The 23602-nt window shown below is 43.4% G+C and overlaps 1 protein-coding gene across 3 annotated transcripts in view; it reads right to left on the minus strand.

The window, feature by feature from the left end:
• The window catches only part of NSMCE4A (NSE4 homolog A, SMC5-SMC6 complex component), a 740267-nt gene that overhangs the window by 116019 nt on the left and 600646 nt on the right, over positions 1 to 23602 (minus strand). The window contains exon 10 of one of the 3 annotated variants that reach the window (XM_044056054.1): positions 3988 to 4075. The exons of 1 other annotated variant lie outside the window; for it this stretch is intronic. In XM_044056054.1, coding sequence (XP_043911989.1) covers positions 4007 to 4075 — 69 coding nt within the window. In that variant the 3' untranslated portion in view covers positions 3988 to 4006. Of the gene's footprint in view, positions 1 to 3987; positions 4076 to 23602 lie in introns of those variants that run through there. One more of the 3 variants, XM_044056052.1, reaches the window with a different exon arrangement.

Below are 23602 nucleotides of genomic sequence, written 5' to 3' on the forward strand. Positions count from 1 at the left end.
ACAGCTTAAAATAGTTTAACACCAGACAAAGAAGGGTGTCATCTTGTCAAGGCAATTTTTTTTCTTCTAAAGCAAATCACACAAGACTGGTGTTTGGCCCCTTAACAATTCTTCCTTTCTTCAATCAAATGCAGACTGGAAAGCAAATCGCAACTCAGATACCAGATTTCCCCAGTAAGTGTATATGGCTGGCAGACCACACTGCATTGCCTGGGATGGTTTGCACCTGTCCCCTCTAGGCTATCTCCATACTGCCTTTTTTTAGACACTGGTACCCGATCAATATTCTCACATAGTCAAACCTAGCTAGGATAATCTAAAGATGTTGATGGTCAATGCCAGGAGTCTAAACAAAAATCTCCACTTCATACACAGCTCTCGTCACTCTGGAGAATGAAGAGGTCTGTGCAGTCACTGAAACATGGTTTAAAGTCATGGACAGCACCCTGGTAGTGCAGTGTTATAATATCCTTTACACATTTAGACCAGCTACTGCACTGTGAAAAAAGGAATCATCATCTCAGTTTACATCAAACACAAATGTATCTCAAGGTTGGTCAAGCAGTATGACGTGTTTGAGGTTCTCCACAAACACGTCATACTGCTTGACCAACCAGTATGACGTGTTTGAGGTTCTCCACATCCAACTTACCATAAGCAAATTTCAATACCATTTATCTGCAAGCTATAGGTCTGCCTCTATGACTCAGAAAGTCCATACACTGGGGATACTCCTATTCAACCCAATACAATGGGCAACTTTTAACTACCCCACAATAATCTGGGGTACACTACTTCAAACATGCAAGCCCAGAGATTTCTGGAATTTATCAATATAAACACCCTGGACCAACTACTTCAGACATCAACTAGAAGCATTAACATCCTTGAACTGGCACTCACTAACATTGTACTCCCTAGTGTAATGTCCTCACTGGTCAGGTCGGAACATAAAGCTGTCTCTTGAGAAAAAAAACTGGGACCTCGCCCAGCTAATCCTGGAACTTTTATGAATTACTCTAAGGCTAACTTTCTGCTGTTCAGCAATTCTCTAACAAAATCCTAAGTTCCCCCCAACCCTGACAACGTTGCTGCCTATGTGGAATTGTTCACAGAAACCATATACAAGCATATAAATAGCTGTGAAAAGAAAGCTGTGCCTACCTGAAATAAGGAAAGGACAAACTCAACAAGAAAGCCACCCTGGTGGAATCACAGTATTAATAGGCTGCTTAACAAAAAATAAACAAGATGGGTTATGCCCAGCAAAGTAAAAACCTCTCATCAATCAAGGCCAAATATGAGGTGAAAACAGCCTTCCATGCAAAGGCCAGTCACAAAATATTCTTCAGCTATGTCTGCAACCTCAAAGGCAACAATGTACAGAACTAATTGTGAACAAAACATACACACTGAGCTGGAAGATATAGCAAATCTACAGGCTGACAACGTTATCTTCCTTAAGAAATACCCTCAACTCCCTCATGTAAAGAATACTGCTTCAGAGGAATAGAAGGATATCTACAGATGCCAGAGTCTGACTAGTCACATATGGAAAGCCATGGAGAGAAGCATCAAGGAAATGGTAAACAATGACATTGGAAACTTTAGACTGTGGATCCAACCCAGTTTGGTTTCATCAAGGGCAGGTCATTCTTACTTAGTCTGGAAGACTTCTTTGAAATGGTCACTGAAGCTATGGATGAGGGCAAAATGGTGCACAGTGCCTACCTCAACCTGACCAAAGAATTCAACACAATACCTCACTCAGGCATTGTAGATAAACTCAACAAATTAGGCATAAATTCAAATGTCACTCAACAGATAGTTGGCTGGCTCACAGATAGGACCCAGAAAGATAGGATAGGAGAGTCTACCTCCATAAAAAAAGGCTAGTTACTAGTGGGGTCCCTCAGTGCCTGGGCCTCTCCTTTTTGTCATCTACATTTCTGATGTCAAGATAAATATCTAGGGTCACTGTCTGACCAAGTTTGCATACAACCGGAAGCTAAGCTCGGTCATAAATTCCCCCCAAAACACAAATACCCTTCAAGAAGGCTTGACAAAGGCAAAGAACTGGTGCCAGAGCCATGGTCTAAACCTCAATGTAAAAAAAAGTTTCATTTGGAAAGATGGCCACCATGCAAATCACCAAACTGTTAATACACTACAAAGAGTGCACTCAAAGGTCATGGACTTGGGAACGCATGTAGTCAGTAACCCGGCCTTTGACTACCAAGTGTCTGCAGCGGTGAAAGAATCATTCTACACTGCACAACTTATAAGTAAGGGTATGGCATCTGGGTCCAATGATATCATTGCTCCACTGGACTTGATCCTCATCAGACCAGTCAATGAATATAACATACCCTTCAGTATGCACCTGACAAGGCATTTGCAACAATTAGAGTGCCAGCAAAGGTTACTCACAAAAAGAATAAATGGCATACACAAGTCCAACATAGAGCTCATCAAAGCCCTATCACTGTTCTCAGTCCTCTACACACTGCTGCGAGGCAATGTACATCTTGGTCTATAAAGCATCCTCTTATCCAACTTTGATGGGCCTAATGCACATCCACAAAACAAATGACATCAAAAGTACCCAATCTAGGGATTTAAACTTTGCCTGCAACATAAATTGGATATGCTGAAAGGTATGTGTGCCAGATACACCCCTTCTCTGGAAAAAGCTTCCCATCTCTTTGAAGCAGACCCCTTCCGAAACCCAATTCAAGCATAACTTGGATGAGTGGATGGGGGATTGGAAATTTACCTTAGGTCTTGCACCTATGTCACTTATGAACAGAGGCAGCTGTAAATGCTTGATCACCAGTTTTGAACTTATATCTAACCCTTAAAATTACCCTGGAGTTTCAGAGCATGGCATAACATTTGGGAAACCATGGCTAGGCTTAAAATGGCCCCCTACAGTTAACCTAGTACTCACCTAGGAAATAAAAGCAACAGTAATAAATAACAGTTTCCACTAAATGCTAATAAAAAGGCACACTTATGCACAGCTCAGATGTATATGATGAACTATATAGGTACAGCAATGTGCACACAGACTGAAAATCCATTAAGATCATCCAAGAAAACAGGGCAGTTCTTCTTCTTTCGGCATTTCCTGGTTAGGGGTCACCACAGTGGAACTCTGGTCCACTAATGATTGGCAGCAGATTTTTTATGGGTGCCGAGGTGCCAGCTCGACGCCAAACCTTCAACGAAGGTACAGAAATCCATAAAACTCACAAGCACAATTTAATCCTCAGTGCTTCTGGTACTTCAGTATAACTGTACTAGACAAGACACCAAGCATCCTATCTCTGACTTTAGGTAAGAAAGTGCTCTAGTGTCTATACAAAAAAATAAATAAATAAATGGGGTCAGCCAATTTTTTTCTTCAATTTTAGCTATAACAGACCATACCATCATCCTGCACCCAACAGAATAACATAGCACTTCTATGAATAAAACTATGGTCATTCTGCTAATTTTACCTGGCCTAGCTGACTGGAATTTAGCAATGACTGCAGCCAACTTTTTGGAGTCACTAGCAAACAGATTGATCTTGATCCCAAATCTCATCCCAATCCCAATCTCATACGCATTTCACTTCTTTTTTCAAAAGACAATGTCTTTTCACTTACCACTAGAATAATTCTCATCTGTTAAATAGCCCTCTTCTCAACTCAGCAATGAGTCCCACTGTCAAATTTCCCAGCAGTCTACTACGTAAAATATATCAGAGACCTGTATGAAATTCAGCTGTACAACATCCACTTATTTATCCTTGTGATCTTCATTTTGTAAGTTGTTTTAATGTTCAAAATGTATTTGATTCATCACAAACAAAAGTGCGTCAGTGACTAGTAGGACAGGTTCCCCTTCTCAGTGGAATTAGTAATAGAAAAAATAAATTATCAGATAAGAACATTAGCTAAATAGTTATCCAGAAACAAAGACTGCACCAAAGGTACTTACAAGTTTAAAGGCATCAGAATCATCCTTCTGAGATTGAAACTGCAGGAGGGATCATTGCTTCCTTAATTTCAAATGTCTCTATGATCTCCTATCAACAAAAAGGGCATACAATGAACAGCATCACACTGCAGTTAAGGAGTCACAATCCAGTACTACAGAATCTACAGACTAATCAGATATGATCATTTCCTTCATGTATAATCCATTCAATATATAACAAAAAAATCAAAACCTACTGCAAGTAACACCACTGCTTCTATTGCATCCAGCTCTCTGCCAGACATTGTAAGATTTGCCTCAGCTCAATTAATGTAATATTTAAGCCTTGCACACTAGAAGGGTGGCCTAATGGTTAAGGTGTTTGCCTTATAAACACAAGGTGCAGGGTTTGAGTCTCACAAGGGATAATTGGCTAGGCTTACAATGGCTCGCAAGGGCAGTTAGCCTAGTACTAATCTATGAACCTAAGTACGTACTGATGCATCAAATTCCAGGGAACGTCAAGGTCACTCTAAATCTTCAAAAGTGACTTAGTCGGGCATTGAACAATTATCTACAAAATAGGAGAAAGGTTAGAAACAAGAAGGCAGAGTTACTTCATGAGGTCTTGTTACAGAATCAAAAAATAAAAACTTTTTTAAAACTCATTAACAACGTTACTCACACCGAGGTGGTAATCATTCCTGCAGCACTGTCTGTTTGGACTGCCCTGTCACACTCAAGCCAATAGCACATGAAAGGCAAAGACAGACTATAAGGAGTGTTTCGGTTTATCTGTTTCTTAGCTGCAGTACTGAATTTGTGCTATTTGGTGCCGTAATTAAGTATATCAAATATCAGAAAATGACTTCAGCTGAACATGAAATACAAAAAGCTATTTTTGCAGGAATGTTCTACTGGCAGTCAAATAGGTGTAAGTTAACGAGTTTCTCTCTTTAGAAAAAATAACTTGGACATGAAGGTGTGTTACTCAAGGATTTTTGAAAGCTATGGACCCACTGCATGGTGCTAGTTTGGGAGAAAGACTTCTAGGCTGCTTATATGCATTTTCCAAAAAAATATTAAATCACAGATCAGCACCAAACAAAACAAATTATCTGTGAACAGGTCTTCAACAGTGAGTAATGGTCGAGTTTTCCTATTCAGATAACCTCAGCTAGGCACATTTTTGAAATTTCTCTTTCCCATGTTCAGAGGATGCAAGTACCATCTTGTAACTGCAAGTAACGCATCATGTCCTGGGATAGAAAGGCATGCTCAGCCTTGTCTGAGCCCTATTTAATGATTGTGCAGCTACCAACTCCCATTCCACTTTCCCCTGTTAAAAACTACACACACATACTTCTGAACACAGATCACACACTTATCTACTGCCAAACAAAATGTGAATACTAATCTAGACAGCCTAAATCTTAGTTCCTCAACTTGTATATACAAGGCAATTTAATAAACACAATAAGAATTAAATCAACATCAAAGGGCTACTCGTTTCTCATCAAATCAGTAAGCATAGTACAAAGAACTAGAATGCCCTCTCACCAAAAATGCAACACAGCCTACTGAAATATTCATGTTGACCCTGTATACAAAATAATATCAAAATAAGGCTTTGTACCCAGTATGCATAAGAAACTGAATCTTCTGAAACCCTCCCATCAAATCCCAGAACTGGTATGCAACACTCATCAGTCTCACTGTACCTTACAACTCATCTCCGGCTATCCCACCTTATTTGCACTCTTCTACTTGATTGTATGGGATTTTTCCCAAATCAAAAAGACTACGACTGTTGCCTAATCAATTTTCCTTGCATTTCAGCTCATGAACATCAGCATCCAAGCACATAATCTAAAAGAAGACAGCTAGGATATCCAATATGAAAAATGTAATTAGACTATTAAATAAAAAAAAAAAAAAAGTTATGCACTCACCATAATGTTCCATCCGTGTTGTCTATTTTCATTCTTCCTCAACTGTTGGGTTTGGATCCAATCCACGGATCCAATTCGGCCACTTCTTCCAGCTTGTGGAACTCTGAAACACTCAAGCTCCTCCCTTACCCATAACGCCCTAGTCACCTAACATATCTCATATCTTGTTTGCTGCCCCTTAAACATGCAAAGCAGTAAGAAATGATAGAATAACAGTATCTGGGCTTCAAACAAAAGGAACAGTAGTTCCTCCAGCATCTTTTGAACCTTCCAAAAGTAAAAAAAAAGATAGGGCTGGAGGGAAGTTGAAGAAGAATGAAAATGAGCATAGATGGAACGTTATGGTGAGTACATAACTTTTTATCTGATGTCATTTTAATTCATTCCTCAGCTGTTGGGATAGAGTCCCCAATGACCTAAATCCCAGAAGGACTCTAAGGAAGGATATTCCTGAGTACCGCTGAGCCAAAGGCTGCTCCTCCCCTAGAGACCAGATCCAATTTGTAATGAGCAATAAAGGTATGAGGATTAGCCCAAGTTACACTTGCATGAATATCATCCAATGAAGCTCTAAATAAAAACTGAAGACGTCACCATAGACCTGGTGGAATGTGCTTTTGCTAGTTTTGGTAAAGACAAGCCCAATTTTGTATAAACAAACGTAATACAATCAGCTAACTATTTGGCTAAAGTCACTTTGGAAACTGGTTTGCCTAATTTTAGTTCCAAAAAATAGACAAATAATTGTTCTGATTTCCTGAAATTTTTGGTTCTACGTAGATAAAAAGTACAGTTGTGTACACTTACCATAAATGTAGATGTTCAAGTGTATTCACTGTTGCAGTCATTACATTTGGGTAATCCTGCTGGCAGGTTGCCTTCAGTCGGCCTGGATTCCAAAGTCTTGGGTCCTGCGTCGGCTGTCGTCGACCCTTCCCTGACGTCAGGCCGTCAGGGGTATAAAAGAAGCAGCCAACGCCAGTTTCTTTAGTTTTTCTTGCCCCAGATGTCAGGTGCCCCCAAAAAGGGTAGTCAAAATTTATATCTATATATAAAATAACATGCAGCAATATAAACTTTACCTTCATCCACAAGCAAATACACCACATAGGTTGTATGAATCAGAGAAGGAAAGATAGGTTCCATCAGAAGAAAAGGGGGGATGGCGGGTGGGTAACCTGGACTGCAACAGTGAATACACTCGAACATCTACATTTATGGTAAGTGTACACAACTGTACTATGTTCTTCGTGTTTCACTGTTGCAGTCATTACATTTGGGTAGATTCCCAAAGCTATGGTTGGGAGGCTGGAGCTAAACAGCATTAGGAGCGGCAATGAGACCCTGCAGAACTGCAATGGCAAAGCCTGCCCTGGATTTGGAGTAGAGTGGCAGATGATGGTGCTTTGTAAAGGTGTGCACTGAACTCCAAGTAGCTGCCTCTAAAATGTCCTTAGTTGGTACTCCCCTGAGAAAGGCTGCTGAAGTGGCTGCAGCTCTGGTGGAATGTGGCCTAATGCCCTTAAGCACTGGCTTGCCATGGTATAAGTAGCAGAAATGAATGCAGTGGCCTATCCACTTTGAAATAGTCTGCTTCAGATAGCCTTTCCTTGTGATCCTGCAGTATATGCCACTAATAATTGCTCTGTCTTTCTGAAAACTTTGGTTCTGTTCAAGTAGAATCTAAGCTGTCAGTGTACGTCCAAAGAATGCAGAATTCTTTCCTCCTTGTTCTGTGGATTTGGATAAAAGGTTGGCAGATGAATGGTTTGGTTAAGAGCCACACTGGACATCACTTTAGGCATAAATGTTGGGTTTGTCCTCAGGGAGACCCTGTCCGGATAAAAAATGATAAAAGTTTCCATAGCCATGAGTGCCTGTAGCTCTGAAACTAGTCATGCAGAAGTTATTGCTAGGAGCAGAGCTATTTTGCAAGATAAAAACTTTGTATCAGCAGTAGCAGCTGGCTCCAAAGGAGGCAGGGTGAGTTTTTCCAAGACATAGTTGAGGTCCCATGCAGGCATTGGTGATCTCCTTGGAGGCCTTAAATTTTTGGGTCCTCTGAGGTACTGTTTTAATAAGGGATGAGAAAAGATTGGTGGCTCTGCATTGTAATGAGCTGAAATGGCAGACGCATGAATTTTAATAGATGAGAAAGATAGGCCTTTGTCCAGCATCTCAGTTAAGTATTGTAAAATCTGAGGAATATTTGGCACAGCTGTATCTGTTCCTTGTGCCTGGTTCCAAGCACAGAATCTCTTCCATTTTCCAGCATAAGATTTTTCTAGTACTAGGCCTTCTGGCTTCCAAAATGACATCCATCACAGCTTTGCTGAGAGGTGTGTTTTGTATGACTACATTATCCGTCATGCTGCCAGGTTTAAAGTCCTGAGCTGGCTGTGCAGGATCCGATTGTTTTGCTGCGACAGTAGATGTGGTACTTGAGGTAGGGTTCAAGCTGGGCATTGAGACAAGCTCCTTAATATTGGGTACCAGTGCTGGCGGGGCCAGTCTGGTGCAATCAGTATCATCTTTGGCTTCTCCTGTCTGACCTTTTGGAGTACCTTGGGGAGGAGAGGCAGAGGGGGAAAGGCATATACTGATAGGTTTTTCCAGCTGAAGGATAGGGCGTCCAATTTCCATGCTTGTCTGTGATAAATCCTTGTGCAGAGTCTCTTTAGTTGGTAGTTGTTAGGGGAGGCAAATAGATCTATGTCCAGGCATCCCCATTTCCTTGTTATCATGCTGAAGACTTGTGGATCCAGCTGCCACTTGTGGGGATCCATGAGGTTTCTGCTTAGTTCGTCTGCCAGAGTATTTTTCATTCCTTGCAGGAATTGTGCCTGCAGATGTACTTGGTAAGTCAATGCTGTGTCCCACAAAGTCATGGCTAGTCTGCAAAGGGGGTAAGAATGTGTGCCCCCCTGTTTGTTTATATACCACATGATCGTGGTATTGTCTGTCTTTATCAGTAGTTGTCCTGGTTGAAGTAGGTCCTTGAATGCTGTCAAGGCATTTTGAACAGCTAGCATCTCTTTTTGATTGATATGTAGATGCATTTGGTTTGAGGTCCATGTTCCCTGAATGCATCTTCCTGCCGTGTGGGCTCCCCAGGCATAATCTGACGCATCTGTTGTTAGTGTTTGCCTAGCTGGAGGTAATGTGAGCAGCTGTCCCTTGTTTTGGTGACAAGCCTTTGCCCACCATCCAAACTCCTGTTGCAGGCAGGGGATGAGAGTAATTATAGTTTCCAGGCTGTGGCAATGTTGAGTCCAAACACTTTTTAGGTACCACAGTTTCCTCATATGCAGTCTTGCATATGGAATTAGTAGGATGCAGGATGCCATGAAGCCCAAAGCCAGCAGAATTCTTCTTGCAGATTACTGGACCTTTGTTGCTAACATTTTGAAGTAGGTAGTCAGTTGCCTTTGTTTGTCTGGCGTGAGATAAGCCATCTGGGCAGTTGTATTTAAGCTTGCACCCAGGAATATTATCTCTTGAGAGGGTACTAGTTTTGATTTCTTTTCGTTGACTGTGTACCCTAGGCATGTTAGAAGTTTTTTCACAAATGCCAGATGCTGTAGGAGGATGTCCTTGTTCTCTGCTTGAATTAGGCAGTCATCCAAGTAAGGATATATTTGTATTCCTCTTTGTCTGCAGAATGCAATTACTGGTGCCAGGCACTTTGTAAAGACCCTGGGCACAGTAGATAAGCCAAAAGGCAGTGCAGAGAATTGCTAATGCATTGAGCCAGCCTTGAATCTGAGGTATCTTCTGCATATTTGTCTGACTGGGACATGCAGGTATGCCTCTTTTAGGTCTAAAGTTACAAGCCAAGCGTTCTTACCCAGCATGGGCAGTAGCTGCTGCAAAGTCAACATTTTGAATTTTGGTATATCCAGGAATGTATTCAGAATCGATAGGTCCAGTATTGGCCCTCCAGGCCTTGTCCTTTCTGGGTACCAAGAACAGTCTTGAGTAAAAACCTTGTCTCCGCTCTTGCTCTGGCACTTGTTGAATGGCCCTCATGTCCATGAGGGATGAGACTTGTTTTTGTGCCCCTGCCCATTGATTTTTTGGCAGATCTGGCCAGCCGTTTGCCTTTGGCAGGGTATGGAAATGGAACTTATAGCCTTGTGACACGATATTTAGAACCCACTTTTCCTGGGTTATAATGTGCCAATTTTGAGAAAGAAAGTGCTTATTTTCCCCCTAAAGGTGCTGCCAGGAAATAAGTGCTTGGTGCAGGCAGGGGGAAGTCATTGGGACTGTTTCCTGTATGGTTGTGATTTGTCTTCTCCACTTTTGGAGGTAGAAGCACCCCATTGCTTTGACCTGTATGAACCTTGCGCCTGGGATCTGCCTCTAGGGCGTCTGGGTCTGCCCCTTTGAGGTCTGTCTGACACAGGAAAGGACCAATTCTTTGTTGGCCAGTGTCTACTAAACCTAGGTGGCTGTACTTGTAAGAAATCTTTGACCGTTTGCACAGATTTAGCCTTGTCCTCCATTTTCTTTAACACCTCTTCTGCCTTAACACCAAATAAAGACTCATGCTGTAAAGGTGCATCTAATAATTTAACTTTAACATGATCAGGCAGATTTTGTTCTTTTAACCAAGCATGCCTTCTAACTACAGAACCTGTAACTGCGGCCCTGCAGGAGGCCTCTAAACAATCAAAACCACATTGCAAAGTATGCTTTCCAACTTGTTTAGCTGCATGCAAAATATCCTGCATTTCCTTATTTTCTGCACATTCAGAGTTTAACAACATTTTCTGTTTGAGCAATGCGATGACACATTGCTGATATTTGATCATATGAAACTGACAGTTTAAGGCCCTTATAGCCAAGGTAGCAGATGTGTAAACCTTTTTTCCCCATCTATCCAGTGCCCTAGAATCCATGTCAGAAGGGGCAGGGGTTTTGCAGCGGAAGCCTTAACTCCCTTGGGACCCTGAGAAATAGTTTCTGAGTCTGCAGCAGGGTTTTTAAAAAGGAATTTATGTGAGTCAGGAACCCTGTAATATCTGTCAGGCTTAACAGGTGCTGGATGTAAGGAGTCAGGGGTAAGCCTACACTCCAAAAACACATCATCTACAATGTCTAACACAGGAGGGATGGCTAGTGGCTTGTGCTGAGGTAGTAAAAGGAAATCCCTGAGCCTCTTTTTAGACTCTGAAAAATCTTGGCTCTCCCAGTGAAAATGCTCCCTCATGGTATGCAAGGTTTCCCCAAAAGAATAGTCCTCAGGAGGAGAAGCTGAAGGTATGGATTCTTCAGCATCAGAATCCTCATAGGGGGGAAAATAATATTCCTGATCAGAAGAGGAATCAGAAGAAATGGAAACCTGATCTGAAGATTCATAGTCAGTCTCTTGCCTAGGCCTCTTATCAGGAGGGGGGATGGGAACCCCTGATCAAGGTAATCAAATCTTCAGCCACTTTGAGCATCTGTTTTTTGGGCATGGAGGCCTGTACATGTGGCTCTTGAGGTTGCTTCTTTGCCTTTGAAGGTGCTTTAGTCTTTGCCTTTGAAGTTGGCTTAATGTATAGATGTTTGGGTCTGAATACACCCTCAGAAGCTGGTGCCTACTCAGTGGCTCCGGACCCATCTGAAGGATCAGCGTCCGAGGCTACAATACCTTGAGTTTCCAGTGGCATGGCCGGTAGTGGCCTGCAACTGTAAAGTAGCGGTCGTCAGGGGCTGCGAAAGCGCCTCACTGAGAACCAGCGAACTGGCGACTGGCTTAGGAGAAGCTTCGTCGTCGGTTTTGGGCCTCGGCTGTCTTTCTTTTTCTTTTTCTTTGCGTTTTTTGTGAACTCCAGTAGTCGGATGGCTTTCCGACGACATTTCTGGATAATTAAATCTGCGTCCAAAGTAGTTTAAAGCAAAATCATACCGACGCTTAATAGTGCGTTGGTTAAATCTAGCACAAAACCGACAACCCAGAAAATTATGATCAGGGCCTAGGCAAGGAATACAGTAAGAATGAAAGTCCTTATGAGGTATTTGCTTCCCACAAGAAATACAATTAACTTTTTCTGACATCGGTTCTGGAGCAAGAAAAAAGTTTCCCCAATGGGGTACTTAGCTTTATAGAAGACTTCGGATCTGAAATTCGAACTCGAAAATCTCAGGAGTCGGCCGACCGGCACTTGCGAACTGCTTCTGCTTCGGGCACCGCGCAGCAAGAAAGACTACAGAAAATGGCGTCGGCTGCTTCTTTTATGCCCCTGACGACCTGATGTCAGGGAAGGGGCGACGACAGCCGACGCAGGACCCAAGACTTTGGAATTCAGGCTGACTGAGGGCAACCTGTCAGCAGGATTACCCAAATGTAATGACTGCAACAGAGAAACATGAAGAACATCCATAACTGTCTGTCTACATCCAAAAGTTGTAACGTACACTCTCCTTTATTACAGAAATTTGGAAAGAAGACTGGAAGGTTGACAGTTTGATTAATATTGCACTCTGACAGCACCTTAACAAGAAAGAAAGGACTGGTCTGTAAGAATATTCTATCCTTACGAAAATCATACAACAAGGTTTAATAAATCCAAATACACCACAGGACCAAGTGGAAATACCAAAGCGAAAATACCAAAAAAAATTCCACCAGAAGACAGAAAACCAAAACGACTTTAGCGTACAAAATATTTAATTTCCGCTAGCGTACAAAATATTTAATCTCTGCTAGTGTACAAAGGGTTAAATTCCCTTTTCCTTTAAAGTGATTTTTAAAATTGATGTTTTAATAGATTAACTACTTAATTAATTGTTTTAACATTTTGTATTTAACTGTTGTGGTTCAGTGGTACCTTTATTCTGAGGAAGTTTTTACGAACGCGGAGATTAAATATTTTGTATGCTAAAGTCGTTTTGGTTTTCTGTCTTCTGGTGGAATTTTTTTGATACAACAAGGTTTAGATGGCAGGGCCTGTAATTCTGACACTCTTTTGGCAGAGGTAATAGCCACTGAAAGAGATAGTTTTCCAGGTTAAAAATTTTAGTTCACACTTAGCTGATGGTTCAAAAGGAGAGACTGTTAAGGTTTACAAAAAAATGTTCAAATCCCAAGGTGGAGTGGGATCTTTCAATTGGGGGGGGGGGTCTAAGTAGGAATGTTCCTCTCAGAAAAGCTTTGCAAAGTTTGAAGAATGCTACAGATGACGTCTATATGAAACTTGGAAATTGCAGCTAGTTTTACTTTTACAGTAGAAGAACTAGCACCTTCACTGAAAATTGTAGCTGAAATTCAAGAATTTTAGGAACCGGTGCTGTAAAGGAAATAAGACCACTGATATATTGTCCGTGTGAATCACAAATGTCCCGGTAGGGAGAGTGTCTTCAACGGCCTGTAACAGTAGGAGGACATCTCTCATTTCCAGGGCACTGCTATCTGTGTTGGCTTCTGCAGGAGAATATGTGCCTTGGACTGTCTTTTCCAAGAAATGCCCCACTCCCGCCTGATCTGGGAGGCGTACATGTTCACTATGGCCTTGGGTTGGGGAAAAACAAAAGGATATCCTTCTTGCACTTGAGAGGAATGTATCCACCACAGAAGTTAAGTTGTGCAAGCTTGTGTTATTTTGATCTGAATGGATAATGGTTGATGGAGAACGGACCATTGAGTTGCAAGTGTCCATTGAAGAATTCTCATATGGTACCTTGCCAACGGTACCAGAATGACTGCCTCTGACATGGAACCCAAAGCTTTGAGGATCAGTTTAGCTGAAAGAGAAGAATTCTGAATTATCTGTTTGACCTGGAACTGAATAGACTGAACTCTGGACAGAGGAAGAGAAGCTGCTTGAGTAAATATACTGAGTGATTCACTGATGAATTCCAATATCTCTGTTGGTCAGAGATGAGATTTGAAATCCCCAGATGAGAGCATAACTGGAGTACATAGTCTCGAGCTAGAATCAGGTGATGCCTGGTTGGAGCAGTTATGAGCCAGTCATCCAGATATGGAAACCCAGAATCCCTGCTGTCTCAAGTGATCTGCTATTACTGCCATACACTTGGTAAACACCCGGGGGTCTGTGGTGAGACCAAAGTGCAGAGCTCTGAATTGGTAATGACTGGCTCCTAACCAGAAGTGTAGATATCTCCTGGATTGTCTGTTTATTTGGATGTGATGGTATGCATTAAGATCTATTGAGCACATCCAGTCTTCCTTATGCAGAAAAGGCAGAATGGACCAAACCGCCACTATCTTGAACTCTGTGTACTGAACTGACTCATTTAGACTACTGAGATCCAACATTGGTCTCAATCCCCCATTTTCTTTGGCACTAAAAAGAATCCTGAATAGGTTCCGGACTCTTTCTGGTCTGGGTGGACTTCTTGGATGACTCTTTTTTAGCAGCTTGTTTCTTTCTATTGCTACTGCCTCCCTCTGATTAGGTGGAACATCTAGGATTTTGTTTATTACTAGTGGGGGTGGAAGGGAAAAGGGTATTATATAACCTCTGGATATTATTCTCCACACCCATGAATCTTCTGTAATCTTTTGCCAGGCTGTCTTGTGCAGGGATAAACAACCCCGACTGCCTCCAAAGATGGATAGTCAGGTCTCATTTCAGTAGTGCTGACAGGACCTGTTGGAGAAGATATCTCTGGATCTTTGGTTATGCAGACCACCTCTGCTGCGGGGACAGTGTCTTCCATTAGAGTTCCCCTCTCTCCCCCCTGAGGGATCTGTCTCCACTTGGATCTTGGAAGGGCCCCAGGATTTTTTGAAACACATTTCCCGCCCGCCTCATTGGTTCCTAAAGAAGGTACTTTGAGGGGTTGAAAAAATGTGCGCACACAGCAGTAGACAGGGTTTTACTTTCCTGCTCACACCCAGAGAGTGTGTCTTTTACTTTGGGGCCAAATAAGGAACTTCCATCAAAAGAAGAACTGACAGAGGAAGATTTGAAGGGTTCTGCATGATCACACAAGTGCATTCAGGCATGTCTTCTAACAGAAATAAATGAACCCATCGCCCGTGAGGTAACTTCAGCTGCATGGGAGATAAGCCTCATGGATGAGCTTGAAATGGACAGAAGGGTAGCCAACTGCGAGGAAATAGTGATCTCTCCCTCGGAGAATATGGTCCCAGAGAGGGATTTGTCAAGTTTCTTAATTAAATCCCTCTAAAGTCACGTGAAGTGGGGCAAATAATTCGCCATCCAAAAGACAAAGGTCGCTAAAGCGCAGACACTTTTCCCAAACCTGACCAGCGCCCTAGACTTTGTTATGGGGGTGGAAAGAGGAATTTTGCTCCACTAGTTCCTTCTTCATGGCTGCCACATCAGAGAGTAAATACTGCCCACGTCTGTACACTAAATGGCAGCAAATGAGATCGGAGGTATGTTAGGTGACTAGGGCATTATGGGTAAGGGAGAAGCTCTAGAGTTTCAGTTCTCCACAAGCTGGAAAAAGTGGCAGAGTCAGATTCAAAGATCGGAATCGAACCCAACAGTTGAGGAATGAATGAAAATGACAGCATCAGATCTACATATTCAATGAAGAAACTTTTAAAATGTGGTGATCTGTATTTTTTATTGATTGCCTTTATTTACCAGGAAATTCTGACTGGGCATGGGTCCCATTTTCAGTGGAGGACCGGGCAAAATAAGAATGTATGCCCAGTCTTCAAGGTTGTTGTCTGGTCCTCAGCAAATGGAATAACAACTCTTACTATTACTGCTGAAATGCTCTGGAGAAAAAACTGAGTGATAAAAAGAAGTTATGTACTCACCATAACGTTCCATGTGAGTTGTTCCTTTCACCTTCATTCTTACAGATGGGTTCGGAGCCGATCCTCGGCTCCAAGTCGGCCTATTACAAAGCTCGAGATCTTCAGACAGCTTGGGGCCAAGTCCCTATCCCATGATGCACCTAGAGTTACCTCAGATCTTGTTTGCTGCATATAATAATACCATATGCCATTCTATCACTCTTTAGGAGAAAACCCATAGAAAGATTAAGCAACCAGGATAAAACTAGTATCTCAGTCCTTGAAAAATCCTGGAGGGGGTAGGAGGGTGGGAAGTAAGAATGAAGGTGAGATGAGCAAAGTTGTTCTATCTCGCCGTTCATTCTTACAGATGGGTAGCGTCCGAAGCACCATCTTTCTTGGGTGGCTCACGGGAGTATGTTTTTCAGGACAGTGGAACCAAAGGAGGCCCTGTCCCTGGAGGCCTTGTCAACTTTGTAATGAGTGATAAAAGTATGATGCCTTGACAAACTGGCTGCTGCACAAATATTGTCTATAGGAAGCTTAGCAGAAAAGGCAGAAGACGTGGACACTGCTCTGGTAGAATGAGCCTTAATTTTGTGTTGTAAAGGTAAATTAGCAGCTGAATAAGTAAATGTGATACAATCAGATAACCATCTAGACAGTGTTGTTTTTGCCACTGGCATACCTTTTCTGGAATCTGAAAAGGAAATGAAAAGCTCTTCTGATTTTCTGAACGCTTTTGTTCTATCCAGGTAAAATCTGAGCTGTCTATGAACATCAAACTTGTGCAGCATATACTCTAAGTTGTTGGTGTGTCTGGGAAAGAACACTGGTAAATCTATGATCTGGTTAAGGTTAGCTTCAGTACAAAGTCTGGGTAAAAATGAAGGATTTGTTCGCAGGGACACTCTTGTCAGCATGAAAAATCAAATAAGGAGGCTTTATGGACAAGGCCTGTAGCTCTGACACTCTACGGGCAGAAGTAACGGCTACTAAAAAGATAGTCTTCCATGACAAATATTTCAAATCACAGGAGGAAGCTGGTTCGAAAGGTGGGAGAATAATGCATGAAAGCATAAAATTTAGATTCCATGGGGTATAAGGGGATTTCACAGGTGGTCTGAGATGAAAGGTCTCTTTGAGAAAGGATTTGGATAGCTTGTGAGACATAATGTTTATTCATTCAAAGCCAAGGTGAAATTAGAGATAGCAGCAACTTGTACCCAAACTATTGCTGGTGCAGCTCCTTTATTGAAAAGCATAGTCAAAAACTCTAATGTGGAGGAAATAGGGGTTTGTTAGGGATCAATGTCATTTTGAGAAGCCCATATAGAAAATCTTCTCCATTTGCTAAGGTATAGATTCCTAGTAGAGGACTTATGAGAAGATATCAATATATGCTGCATTTCATTTGAGAGGTTATGGAACCTGGCTATGTTGGGAATTGGAGCAGCCAAGCTGTCAGTTTCAGGGACTGAAGAGAGGGATGAAGAGCCCCCAACGAATGCTTCAAAAGATCTGGAACCGGGTCCAGAATCCAAGGCTCTTCCAATAGATGAAGTCGAAGGAAGGGGAGCCAAATCTGACGAGGCCAATGAGGGGTTATTAGAATGACGGTCCTTCCCAGGGCTTTTGTTTTCTGCAATACTTTGGGTATCAAGGGAATTGGTGGGAATGCATAGAGGAGACCCAGAAGCCAATCATGTATGAGTGTGTCCCTTGGGGCTTCTCCCAGAGGGGGAATCAGGGCAAAGTGGCTTCTGCATTTTGTGTTCATATGGTTGGCAAAAAGGTCGCAGCAAGGCTGGCCCCACCTGCAGAAAATTCTCTCCGATATCTCTTTCTTGAGGGACCACTCGTGAGGCAACAAAATTGCCCTGCTCAGTTTGTCTGCTATCACGTTGGATTTCCCTGGGATGTGCATTGCTATCAGAAAGTGCTGGGTGGATGTAGCCCACTGCCATACTCTTAGGGCCTCGCGACAAAGGGGATAAGACCTGGTTCCTCCTTGTTTGTTCAAGAACCAGACCACCGACATGTTGTTTGTCTGAATCACAATTGTTCCCAGAGGAAGAGAGTCCTGGAAGTACTGCAATGCTAAAAGTACTGCTCTCATTTCCAGGACATTGATATGCAGACGTGACTCTTGTTCGGTCCATGTGCCTTGGGCTGTTCTTCCATGAAAATGACCCTCCCACCCTATCATGGAAGTGTTCGTGGTTACTGTGGCCGCTGGTAAGGGTAGGACAAATGGACGACCTATCGTTACATGAGGAGAGGTCAACCACCACTGAAGATCCTTTTTGCATGTGTTTGTGATCATTATGAGATGAGACATTAGGAGTTTTTGGTAAGACCATTGAGTGAATAACGGCCACTGCAGAATCCGCGTGTGCATGTGACCCAATGGTATCGATAATATTGCAGCTGCCATCATGCCTAACAATTTTAGCACTTCTGATGCTGGAGCCTTGTCTTTGGATATGATGTTGTGGACCTGCTGACGAAGTAGTAAGACTCTTTCTGCTGGAAGCCTCAAAGTGGTGGTGGTGGTGTCCAATTCTGCTCTGATAAAAATGATATGTTGTGATGGTGACAAGGCAGATTTTTGTGAATTTATTGTAATGCCCAGATGATTGCAAAGAGTAAGAATGGTGTCCCTAGCTTGTATTAGCTGATGCCTGGTGGTGGCGGTGAGGAGCCAATCGTCTAGGTACAAAAACACCTGAAATCCTAAACACCTCAGGTAAGCCGTAACCACTGCCACACATTTGGTGAACAATCTGGGGGCTGTAGTGAAACTAAAGGGTAGGGCTCGAAACTGGTAATGATTGGCTCCCAGCCAGAAGCGCAAATGATCCCTGGATGGGCTGGCCATTTTTATATGGTAGTACGCATCCTGTAGATCTACTGAGCACATCCAATTGTCTTTCCCTGAAAAGGGAAGTATAGACTGAAGCGTGACCATCTGGAACTTCTCTTTCTTGACAGATCTGTTTAGTCTGCTGAGGTCCAAAATAGGTCTCCCGTCCCGTGTCTTTTTGGAACTAAAAAGAATCTTGAGTAAGTTTCAGGTCCTGTCTGGTCTGCTGGGACTGGTTGGATGACTCTTTTTCTTATCAACATTTGGACCTCTACTGTTGCCTGTTCCCTGTAACTGAGTGGAACATCCGGGAATTTTGTTTTCAATGGAGGGGAAGTGGCTAAAGGAATTAAATATCCTCTGGAAACTATACTTTGTACCCAGTTGTAGTTTGTTATTTTGAGCTAGGCGTCTTGATATAAAGATAAGCGACCCCCGACTGCCTCCACAGGAGGACAGTCGGGCCTCCTTTCAGGAGCGCTGGTAGGGCTTCCCAAAGAATTGGTCTCTGTCGCCCTGGTTTTGTGGACCCCCTCTGCCACGAAGGCAGCGTCTTCCATTATTGCCCCCTCCTCTACCCCTGGAGGGGGGTTCGTCACATGTGTGCAGAAAGGGTCCTTGAGCTTTTTGGAACCACATCTTTCCTCCCTTTTGATCCTTAGGGTAAGGGTCTGGTAGGGGTGGAAAAACGGACTCCGACGGCAGACAGAGTCTTTTCTTCCTGCTCTCACCTGGTCAAAGTTTCCTTAACTTTGGACCAGAAAAGGGACAAGCCATCAAAAGGGGTGTTGACAAAGGATGACTTAAAGGGCTCTGTGAAGGAACACATGCGCCTCCAGGAATGTCTCCTGAGAGCAATTCCTGTACTCGCTGCCCTACTCATTCCATCAGCTGCATATGAAATGAGATGCATGGACAAGTTCACTATGGAACTGAGGGTAGCAAGCTGAGAGGCAATTTTGTCTGTAGCTCCTGCAGCTATTGTACCCTGAAGAGCATCTCCAAACTCTTTTAGGAGATCTCTTTGCAGTCTCGTAAAATGAGGGAGATAGTTCAGTGAATGGCATGGCAAAAGTCGCTGAATTGTATGTGTGCTTCCCGTATCTATCCATGATCCCAGAATCACTGTTAGGACGATGGATAGAGGAAGAAGTTTCTGACATTTCCTTCTTGGTGGCTGCCGCCACCACCATGGCATCAACTGTCACTCCCTTGGGAAGGAAAGACATTTTGTGGGGGACAAAAATAAATTTATTAGGCCTCCTAAGGACAGGCTCCATGGTGTCCGGAGACTTCCACGCCCTTCGTGAGACCAACTCCATAAGCTCATTGAAGGGGGGAGACACCCAAGAGGTGGAGGGTGGAAACCTGAAAGTCTTCAGGAGAACCGACTCATCTTCACTAGGGTTGGTGGAATTCCAGCCACCCCTCTGCCTAAGGATTTCTAATATCTCAGCAAATGAGATATCCTCAGAGGGGGACTGTGGGGAAAATAGAAGTTATGTTCTTACCATAACGTTCCATGTTAGATGTCTTCTTCTCGCCTTCTTCTTGCTGGATGGGTTCGGAGCCGACCTCGGCTCCGACTCGGCCACTCTAAAAGCTCGAGAGTTGGTTCCACCGGCTCGAGGCTCCCCTTATATCCCACAATGCTAGGCGTGAGTTACCTCAGATCTCGTTTGTAAGCTAACCCCAGCTTATAATAGTATCAGAATAACTATAAACAAAGTCCACCTCTAAAACCAGGGAGAAAGAAGGGTGACCTATATCCTCATCCAGGAAATATGCACAACAGCATATGCCTAATAAAAGAGGTGGTAGAAAGAGAGGTCACAATCACAACTCCTCTAGGTCTGTCCAGGCCAGGGGAAGGAGGGTGGGGCGAAGAAGAAGGAGAAGAAGACAACTAACATGGAACGTTATGGTAAGAACATAACTTCTATATGTTAAGTTGTCTATCTCGCCTTCATTCTTGCTGGATGGGACCACGCCCCTAGCACCTTGTCCCGGGAGGCCTAACGGAACAGACTCCTGAGAACAGTGGAACCAAAGTTAGCTCTATGCCTAGAAGCTAAATCCAACTTATAATGAGAAATGAAAGTGTGAGGAGTAGCCCAAGTAGCCGCTGCACAAATGGTGTCAATAGGCAGTCTGTCTTGGAAGGCTAAAGAAGTAGCCAAAGCTCTGGTGGAATGGGCCTTAGGTTTATTAGGCAGCTTTTGGTGTCTAATTTCATAAACAAGGGAAATCAGAGATGTTAGCCATCTAGATAATGATACCTTTGAAACTGAAAGTCCCTTTCTGCCTTCTGCATAGGAGACAAACAGCTGGTCAGATTTTCTGAATTGTTTTGTTCTATCTAAATAGTACCTCAACTGACGATGAACATCTAGCCAGTGTAATTTTTGTTCAGACCTATTGGAATAATCTGGAAAAATGACAGGGAGGTCAATGCTTTGATTTAGGTTTGACGTCGAGACTACCTTAGGCAAAAAGGACGGGTTGGTTCGTAAGGATACCCTGTCCTTATGGAACAATAGATAAGGAGGTCGACAGCTGAGTGCATGAAGTTCTGAAACTCTTCTAGCTGAAGTAATAGCTACCAGAAAGAGAGTCTTCCATGATAGCAATTTTAAAGAACAGGAGGCTGCAGGTTCGAAGGGGAAGAATCAAAGAAGTAAGAACTAAATTTAGGTCCCAAGGAGAAGGAGGATTTCTTATAGGAGGTCTGAGAAGAAAAACTCCTTTCAAAAAGGCTTTGCAAAGCTTGTGGGACATTAAGGCAGACTCAGAAATACCCACATGAAAGTTAGAAATAGCTGCCAATTGAACTTTAAGAGTAGAAGGAAATGAACCTGCATGGAAGAGTTCAGCTAGAAAATCAAGGACTATTTGGATGGAAGCAGTGAAAGGATCTATGTCCCTTCCTTGAGCCCAATATGTGAAGCATTTCCACTTACTCAAATAAATCTTCCGAGTGGAAGATTTATGGGAAGCTATCAAAATATCTCGAACAGAGTGAGATAATTGAGGAAGCCTGGCTAAGGTTGGAACTGGAGGAACCAAGCAGTGAGGTTCAGAGAGGGGAGGGAGCGATGAAACTGACCCGACTGATGTATCAAAAGATCTGGAACTAGGTCCAGATGCCAAGGTCGCCCCAATAGAAATTGATGTAGAAAGGGGAACCACACCTGTCGAGGCCAGTAAGGAGCAATGAGGATCAACGAGGCCTTCTGAGCGATAGCTTTCTGTATCACTTGAGAGATTAGTGGGAAGGAGGAAATGCATACAGAAGTCCCCGGGCCAAACTTGGACTAGAGCGTCTCTGCTGGGTTGGCCTGGTAAAGGGAATAGAGTGAAATAATCTCTGCACTTGCTGTTTTGGGGAGTAGCAAAAAGATCGCAGCAAGGCTGACCCCACTTGAGAAAAATTTCTCTCACAACAGAGTCTTTCAGAGACCACTCGTGAGGCATGAGGATAGCTCTGCTCAACTTGTCCGCGATTTGATTGGACTTCCCGGGGATGTGCGTTGCTATCAGAAACCGCTGAGAAGAAATCGCCCATTGCCACAATCTGAGTGCTTCTCGACACAGGGGGTAGGACCTGGTTCCGCCTTGTTTGTTGATGTACCACACTACAGGCATATTGTCTGTCTGGATTGCAATCGCTCCCAAGGGAAGAGAGTCTTGAAGGGCTTGCAACGCTAAAAGCACTGCTCTCATCTCCAGAACATTTATGTGCAAGTGGCATTCGTCTGGCTGCCATGTGCCCTGGACCGTCCTGCCCTGATAATGCCCCCCCCACCCGATCAGGGAGGCGTCCGTTGTCAGAGTAGCAACCGGAGGGGGAGGAACAAAGGGTCTTCCCAATAAGAGCTGAGGGGAAGACATCCACCACATGAGATGATTTCTGCACGCTGCGTGATCATAATGGTGTGGGACATTGGAAGTTGCTGGTATGACCATTGTGTAAAGAGCATCCATTGAAGGATTCTCATGTGGAATCTGGCTAATGGAAGCAGAGGTACGGCCGCCGCCATAATTCCCAACACTTTCAGAACTAACCTGGCTTTGATTCTGTTGTTGTTGAAAAGGAGTGAGACCAGTTTGTGTATGTCTGTTATTCTCTGATCTGTTAGTCTGCAGACATGTCTACTGTGTCTAGATTTGCGCCTATGAAGGTAATAGTACGACAAGGCGACAAAACAGACTTTTCGCAATTTATTGAAATGCCTAACTTTTGACAAATGCGAAAAGTGTAATCCCTGGCCATCAGAAGGAGATGCTTGGTGGGAGCTGTGAGGAGCCAGTCGTCCAAATATGGAAACACCTGGAATCCTTGTCGTCTCAGGTGAGAAGCTACCACTGCCATGCATTTGGTAAACACCCGGGGGGCAGTGGTGAGACCAAAGGGCAGGGCCCTGAATTGAAAATGACTGGTTCCCAGCCTGAAGCGGAGGAATCTTCTGGAGCATCTGTTCATTTTTATGTGATAGTACGCATCCTGAAGGTCTATAGAGCACATCCAGTTTCCTTTTCCCAACAGGGGAAGGATGGACTGCAGCGTGACCATCCGAAATCTTGTTTTCTTGACTGATCTGTTCAAGATACTGAGATCCAAAATTGGTCTCCAGTCCCCTGTTTTCTTTGGAACTAAAAAGAACCTTGAGTAGATTCCGGATCCTTGCTGGTCTGCTGGAACTGGCTGAATTGCTCTTTCGCAAGCAGCTTTGAAATTTCCAAAACCGCTAGATCCCTTTGAGCGGGTGGAACATCTGGAAGGGATTTTTGATTGGTTTGGAATGCGAAGAAAGGGAATGGAATAGCCTTCGGAAATGATGGACTGTACCCATTTGTCTTGAGTCAGGGATAGCCAGGCTTCTGGGTACAGTGACAATCTTCCCCCAACTGCCTCCGAAGGTGGGCAGTCGGGCAACACCTCAGGGATGCTGAAAGGGCTTATCAGAGAAGGCTTCTCGATTGCCCTGGTTCTGCGGACCCCCCCTGCCTCGAGGGCGACGTCTACCATTGTTATTCCCGCCTCTGCCTCTGGCGGGGAACCGACTCTGTGCGTCAGGCGAAGTC

Source organism: Protopterus annectens, chromosome 14.part0, assembly GCF_019279795.1.
Source record: "Protopterus annectens isolate FY-2018-M chromosome 14.part0, PAN1.0, whole genome shotgun sequence".
NCBI classification, from domain to species: domain Eukaryota; kingdom Metazoa; phylum Chordata; order Ceratodontiformes; family Protopteridae; genus Protopterus; species Protopterus annectens.